The sequence below is a fragment of the Pteropus vampyrus genome, unplaced genomic scaffold (genome assembly GCF_000151845.1).
Source record: "Pteropus vampyrus isolate Shadow unplaced genomic scaffold, Pvam_2.0 Scaffold6, whole genome shotgun sequence".
In the NCBI taxonomy this organism is placed as follows: Eukaryota; Metazoa; Chordata; class Mammalia; order Chiroptera; family Pteropodidae; genus Pteropus; species Pteropus vampyrus.
Genome location: NW_011888787.1, coordinates 7,752,688 through 7,760,295, shown reverse-complemented (window position 1 = coordinate 7,760,295; position 7,608 = coordinate 7,752,688). Strand labels below are relative to the sequence as shown.

The 7,608-nt window shown below is 55.7% G+C and overlaps 1 protein-coding gene across 1 annotated transcript in view; it reads left to right on the top strand.

Moving 5' to 3' along the window:
- LOC105298061 (chymosin-like) overlaps positions 1–429 on the top strand; it is a 19,285-nt gene extending 18,856 nt beyond the window's left edge. Inside the window, exon 10 of the mRNA XM_011369072.1 lies at positions 292–429. Within this exon, the coding sequence (XP_011367374.1) occupies positions 292–429 (138 nt within the window). The remainder of the gene's footprint in view (positions 1–291) is intronic.
- The last annotated feature ends 7,179 nt before the right edge of the window (positions 430–7,608 follow it).

The window sequence follows — 7,608 nt, the reverse complement described above, 5'->3', positions numbered from 1 at the left end:
CTCTGGCCGGTCATCAGGAAAGTAGGTGATGCGAATTGGAAGGCAGGGGGCTGGAGAGGACAGGTGAAGAGAGTCGGGTAAGGGGACCCGCCAGGCGATCTTGGATTAAGGTACTTAATTTTTTGAACATCAATTTATTTATCTGTTGAGCGAGATGAATCTGATGCTTGTTTGCCTACCTTGGAAGGTGATTTCAAGGATGAAGGGAACTAATAGAAGAGAGAGCAATTGGGCGTGGGGTGGGTTAGGGGAAGGCGCTGGGCAGCTTCACCTCAATCCTGCCTTTCCCAGGACATGGACTTCTGCACCAGTGGCTTCCAGGGCGAAGATGACTCCCAGCTGTGGATCCTGGGGGATGTGTTCATCCGGGAGTATTTCAGCGTATTCGACAGGGCCAGCAACCGCGTGGGGCTCGCCAAGGCCATCTGATTGTACCATTGACCGTGGACCACGCTGTCCCAAACACATGCACGTGCACACACACGCACACACACGCACACACACATGCACGCACACATGCACACATGCACATAGATCAAGTTTTCAGGCAGATCGTTCTCAATAAATACCACATTTATGCACAGCCTCGCTTCCATTGGGGCTAAAGCCCTGCACCTTTATGGGGTGGGGTGGGGCTGTCGCGAGGTATGTCTGGCAAAGCTGGGGCCACATCAGTGGGGGAGGGTTGGAGACACCGCTGATGGGTAGAGATTTCCTAAGGGAATTGGCCATTTCAAGCTCAGGTCAGGCAAAACCAAGGTCTATTTGCCTTCCTGTTATCTCACTCTAGATCTTTCTAAGGAAAGAGTACAGGGGAGACCATCGCATGATGAGACTTGTACCTGGAGAGCAAGAGCTTAGGGTACGGGGCTGAGCAGAGAGCGCTGACTCAGATAGAGAAAAGCTCGGGGTCGGTTAAGAGAAGGGCCTGGAACAGGCCGAGGGCGTTGCGGAAGGCCTGAGGGTCTTGAGGTTGCTGTGACCACGGCCCAGGGTTCCAGCCTCAGTTCTGGAGGCTCCGAACCTGACTTGCCAGTGCCCGGTGAGCGGGTCCATCATTCCATCAAAAAGGTTAGTGTTTTCTTCAACAGGGGATGGGGCACTTGCCCCGGCTTCTGGGCCATGTGCTGTCGGTCCCTGCCCTGCCTTGTCCTGACCACACTCGCCCTGCTAACACCTGAGGAGCAGGTGAGTCCTGCAGGTATAGGTTTGTCCATGACACTTCACAAAGGAGACTGTCTTTTGTGAAGATGAGTATGTGGCGGGGAGTTCCCAGCAGGATCTGTGGAGTCTATTGACAGGGTCCTCTGGGGGCATTTCATGGGGCTTTTCTCAGCTATGCCCAAGGACAACCAAGGTGAAGAGCCCCGGGCAGTGGATATACTGTCTGCACTGCTTGTCTGGGTCTGCGGCTGAACAGCCAGCACGAGTCACAGAGGCATAGGTGGCCTCTGGCAGGGAAGGAGCAGGGGCAGGCTGAGGGGGTGACCTGGAGGAGGGAGGGCTCAGGCTACAGTTCAGGATGAGCTGAGGAGCCTGGAGTAGGCTGGGGCCGAAGTTACTGTGGAACGTTCCAAGGCTTCAAGGACAGAGGCCGCGGGCCTCGGCATTTGAGCCGAACGGGGTCAGGGAGGCGAGCGTGGTGCCGAGGAACAGGTCCGGCACTGGGTGACTTCTCTGAGCCTCGCTTTTTTTATCTAAGCCCAATGCTGTCTGTTTGCCAAGAAGGAGACAGAACTGGGCCACTTTCATTATTTTTAGGCTTCTTGTAGATTAAAAAAAAAGTGCCGAACAGGCTCACAAAAATTGTGTTATATTTCAGTGGTTTATGCTTGACTAATTGTATTTTAAACACCTAAACTTTAATTGAACATAACGTTGAAAGTCTAAATATGATGACTTTCAGAAGTGGGAGGCTTGGACCAAATGTTCCCCCACTGCACACCCAGCCCACCCCCGGGCCACCCCGGGCCCATCTGGCCACAGAGGCTGCGGACCATCCGGTGACCTCAGGCAGCTCCCTCCCGGGGCTAATAGGGTGTGGAGAGTCCATATTCTGCTCCTGGGGATTCAGGAGCAGAGAAAGCTCTGCCTGGAATGTTCTCCACTCCTGGTCCCTTTGACTGACTTTTAATTGTCCTTCAAACCTGACCTCAGTCCAAATCTCTTCAGGACGCTCCTGACCAGGCAGGAGGCCCAGGGCCCTCCCCGTGCCCCAGCTCTCCTCAGAGTAATTCTTCGTATTCTGACGTTTATTTCCTTGTCTGTCTCTTCTATGGACTGTGGGCTCTCTGAGGACAGACACTGTGCTCCTCTCATGTTGGTACCTTGGGTGCCTGACTCGTGGCATGCCACTCTCAAGTACTGTTAAAGAGGAGATGAATGAATGAATGAATGAACAAATGATGCAATCAGAGAGGTCCTCAAGAATCACACTGCTTGATACTGGTGTCCTCTTTCCTCTTGAGTCTTTACCGCCCCCTCCCCGCCCCCCGCCCGAACACACACACGCTCAGGCCCACCCCGCATCTTCCCCTTCTCGTCCCAGAGCCTGGACACTCCCAGTCCTTCGCTGTCCCTGGGGAGGGCTCAGCACATGTTGGAAGGACACTGAAGGGGAGAGAAGGTGGCTAAGCTGCCTCCAGGGTTTTAAGGTTCTGCCAAGAACCCACACTGGGCTCTGTACCAGGCCCAGTTCTCTGTGGGGTCTGCAAGGGGAGAAGGGGTCTTGGGAAGGGGCTGTCAGCACATCTGTTGTCAAGGGCAACCTGGAGGCCGGTGGGAGCTGTGATCTGGGAGGGGACCCTTGCAGGTCTGGGCTGACTCACTGCCCGGTCTCCCACCAGGTCTGCCTGCCGACGACAACCAGGGCAGGGAGAGGGCAGAGGGCAGCTGAGCAAGCCTCGTGGCTACCACACCCACCCAGCCCGCATTTGCTGCCCCGGGCCGGCTGCCATGGCCACACTCAAGCCCTGTAGGGTTGGCCTCTGGGCCTGGCTCATGCCCTTCCCTTTACCTGCTATGCCTTTTCCACTCTCTCTAGCCTGTGAACTGTTCCTCATCCTTCAAGACCAGCTCACGTGTGCTTTGAGATGACACCCCCACTCTACTGACTCCCATCTTCCCACTTCCTAATTGCTCAGCAGGGATCTTTACAACAGTGTTTATCCTGTTGTAGTCACTCACAGGTTGGTCTCCCTGCACCAGTCCCTGATGGATGGCACCCGAGTCTTTCCTCTGAATCCTCAGCACCCAGGGGAGCTCCTGGCACACTGTGGAAGCCAAGTGCCAGAGAGAGACTTATGCCTGGTGACAAGAGGGGCAAATCGCTGCCCAAGTGGCATGAATCATGAGTGCTGAGAAGCATGAGCTCACAAGGATCTGAGTGTACAGTCACAGTAACACGCATACACACATATATACACACGGACAGACACACACACAGACACACAGACACACACAGACAGACAGACAGACAGACAGACACACAGATACTCTCTCTCTCTCTCTCTCTCCCCCAACAGTACCTGCCCCGGCCAGCGCCCCTCCCTGCCCCCGCCTAGATGCAGGCAGAGTCCTCAGGCTGACAGTCCCATTGCCACTTCCTCTCCCTTCCTTGTCACTCAATTTTCCTGCCAGTTCTTCTCATGCTAATGAGAGGAAGCATTTGGCCAGAGAGAAGCTTGGAAAGGAAGTCTTTGAAATGGAAATGTTGTGACAAAGTGATGGATTGTTTTCTGAGCTGTGCAGTTTGTTTCTTGCTTGCGGCAGGAGGGAAAATAGGGCTGAGAGAGGAATGGCGGAGGCCGCCCCGTCCCAGAGCCCTGGACAGCCCGGAACGCAAGCGCAGCCAGCAGGAGGAGGAAGCGGGGATGTGGGCTGCGGGGAGGGCCCGGGGCGGGCAGAGGGACGTGGCTGGTGGGTCCTGACTGGCCTGGGCATGCGGCAGCTTCCTGCTGAGGACATCTGGTCTGTCCTGTCGCAGCCACACCCTGCACCCCGCAGGGCTGGCCTCTGGGCCTTGGCTCCTGCCGATCCCTTTGCCTGAGGGCCCTTTGCACTTTCTCTGACCTGTGAACTGCTCCTCATCCTTCAAAACCAGCGTAAAGGTCACCTCCTCTAAGAAGACCCCCCTACTGCACACGATGCCCACCTCACCCAAACCCTCCGAACCGCAGGAATACTCATTGGCTGACTCTTGGCTGCTCAGTTTACTTGGGAGTAATTAGAATTGTCACTGGTCTTGTTTATTAAAGAGGATGTTTTGAGAACCTACTGTGTGAAGCACTGTTCTGGGCATCGTGTCCACCAGTGAACACAACAGATGGACCCGCCCCCCTTGTGGAGCTCTGTGGGGGGCACGGATGATGGAGATAGTACCTGTGTGAGGCCGGGAGCGTAGTAGATGGTTTTGAACGTCATGGGGAAAAGCAGAGGGGGACACAAAGGACGGAGAGTGCTGTGACCTTCGTGCGTTAAAACGAGGTGGGAAGGGAAGGCTTCCGGAAGGGTGAATTTGAGCAAAAACGTGGAAGAGAGGAGAAGGCGTGCCGACGTGAGGGAGGGATGAGTTATAGGTAGAAGGAACAGTGTGTGAAGATTACTGAGCCCTTGATAAAGAGAAGCTACCAGTAGATAAATACGGAAACGTTAGTTTGTGCCTCTTATCTTTCTAGTGACATGACCCCATCTTTGAGGGCAGGAGTCGCATCTCAATCATTTTCGTGTCCTTCATAGCACGTAGTATTTGACAGAGCCATTTTTCGGTCGTTGTGTGTTGAATGAATAAACGAACTCCGAACTGTCCCTCTAAGCTCAGCAGGGTGAGGGCTGCCGGGACTCAGCTCTTGTCCTGGAGTGCCCTCTAGTGACCTAATCACAGATGCCAGCTTTGTACACCTTGTTTTCTGCAACTTTCCTCCTCCCCACCTCAGGTCCCCAAGGCAGCGGCCAACCAAATAGAATTTACTAAGTGCCTACTATGCGCAGGGCACAGTGCCAGCTTCCGCAGGAGGCACAGACACAGGAGGCATTGTCCCCGCCCTCAAACCCCTCAGTCACGGGGCCTCTCGCTGGTTGGCCTTTTCTTTCTCAGCCTTTGTTTTCCGGTGTCCGCCCTCTCTAATCTTTCTAGATCATCTGTAATATCAGGATTACATTTTGGGCTGCAGGTGACTAGGTGAGGCTTATACCTGCCATGTGTGTGTGAGGGGCATGGGGACAGCATTTGTCTTTCCGGGTCGCTGGAACAGCCCTTCACCCCAGGGAATTACAGCTCCAGGGAGCTGGGACCACAGCCAGGATCCGGGGCATCAGACACGCCCTGCAGTTTCTGGGCGGTGGGGCCCATTAAGATGCAGACTACAGCCGTCTTCCCATTCCTGCTGGTGGACCTGTGCCTTCTTTTTGAGGACTGCTCATGGGCCCGGCCGTCTCCTCTGAGCTGGTGGCCTCGGTCTCCTTGGCGCCAACGCCGAAGCTCCGTCCAGAGGTGCTGAGCCTCCCCCACCTCTCGTCCTTGCCCTCTCCTCTGGCCCCGGCCACGGAACTTGAGAGTCCCTTTCTTTTTCAGGGCTCCGTTTAGCACCGAGACCAGAATAACTGTGTCCTTGGAGCTTTATTTTTAGGTCCTGTGAGAGGGAACAAGGAGCCTCGAAAGACAGGCCTCTCATGTGTCAAGGAGTGTTCTGGGTGGGGGCCAGCCACACGTCCTGCAGCTCTCAATTGTCGCTTGGGAATCCTGCAAACTGAGCCCCAAATCTCAGCCACTGTCCGCATGTCTGCTCCCTGGGGTTGGGGGCTCATTGCTCATAGAGAGAGGGTCGTTCATGAGCAATGAAGTAGATTGTGGGCAGAAGGCTGTCCAGATGCTCAGGCTTGTGTCCCTGGGGCTCCCCGAGCCACGCTGGTGGCCAGTCTCTCAGCCGTAGCTCCTGAGACGGCGAGGCAGATGGCCTCAAGCTGAAGGGACGCTCGGACCCGAGCCCCAGCACCTGGGCCTGTGGCCCTGGGGGTTTGGATGATATGTAAGAAGTAGACGCTCCCCTAGCACTTTCCGTGGGCTGGATGGTTTCAAAGACAAATTTATTTCTCACAGTTCCGGAGGCCGGAAGTCCAAGATCAAGGTGACGGCAAGGTTGGTTTCTCCTGAGGCCTCGCTCCTGGAGGCTTGCGGATGGCCACCTCCTCACCGTGTCCCACGTGGCCTTTCCTCGGTGCCCACACAGCCCGACTGTCTCTTCCTTCAAGGACATCAGTCATATGGGATTAGGACCCCACCTGGATTAGGGCCTCACCTTTATGACCTCATTTAACCTTAATTGCCTCTTTGAAGAACCTGGCTGCAGTCTTGCTGGGCGTTAGGGACAGACCACAGGGATGCTGAGGGACATAATGTAGTCTGCCTCCTGGAAGAGTGTCCTCTCCTGCCCATTGTGTTGGTCAGCCCCAGACCACCCTGCTGCTCACCAGTCCTCCTCCTTCCAGCCCTAAGAAGCAGCCCCTCCCGCAGGGCTAAAGCTCGTCCTGGGACGGGTCAGACCCCCCGGGTCAGACCCCCCATTCATAGGATCCAGAATGACTCCCTCCACAGTGACAGAGGGACACTGGGAAATCACCAGCCGCACTGGAGGTACCTGAGCTACAGAGGTGAAGAAGGGTGACACAGAGGACTGTGGTCTTTCCCACGTAGCTGGCCTCTCCGGCCTGAGGTCTCGGGGACAGTTATGCTGGGCATTTGCCTGGGCCTTGTCAAAGCGAACTCTCTCTCTCTTACTATTTCTCTCTCTTCAAATATTTATGGAGCACACCTGGCCCTGGGTGCTAAAGCCACAGAGGTGAGCATGCCACGGTCTTCATGCCCGTGGAGCTGCGCAGGGCGAGGGTTATCAGGAGCTTGTTATGGTGAGATTTATTGGGAGGGGCCACATTTCAGGTTTTGAACATTCTGTCCCATTGTTCTCTCAGTTGATTGCAGTGTCCTAGACAAGCTAGTTTTTCTGAAATCACATTCCGTGGCCAGACTATTTTTTACACCAACGAGTGTCCCAGTGTTTAGTCCAGAGGTAGCGTTCCCATTGAGCCTGCATTTCTGGGCCCCTGACGTGGGGCAGGGATCTGAGTGGAGGAAGGGGAAGGGGGCCCGGGACCTTGGTTCCCAGCGTGTGCTCCGCTGCGTGGTAGAAGCCTGTCCCTCCCTGGGGCCGAGGACCAGCTCCCCAGGCTCTGCTGCTCTAGATGGGCTCCTTGGACTTTCCAGCCTCCAGACAACCTACAACCTTGCCTCCTCCCCAGGGAGATGCAGCTTTTATAGTCCCAGCAGGGTTCGCTGGAGGATCAGAGAGCCGAAGCCAGAGGGCAGCCGAGAGCTGCAGTGATGAGGATGGCTAGGACGGGGTGTTGCTGTGGGGTAGCTGCAGCAGGGGCTCAGCAGGGGCTCAGCAGGGGCTGCAGCAGGGGCTCAGCAGGGGCTCAGCAGGGGCTCAGCAGGGGCTGCAGCAGGGGCTCAGCGGGGCTCCTGGGCCAAAACTGGACTGGCCGGGGTGGGAGAGAGGAGACGCAGCTTTGAGTCTCTCCTTAGGTCTGTTGGTGGCGCTAAAAACAAGACAA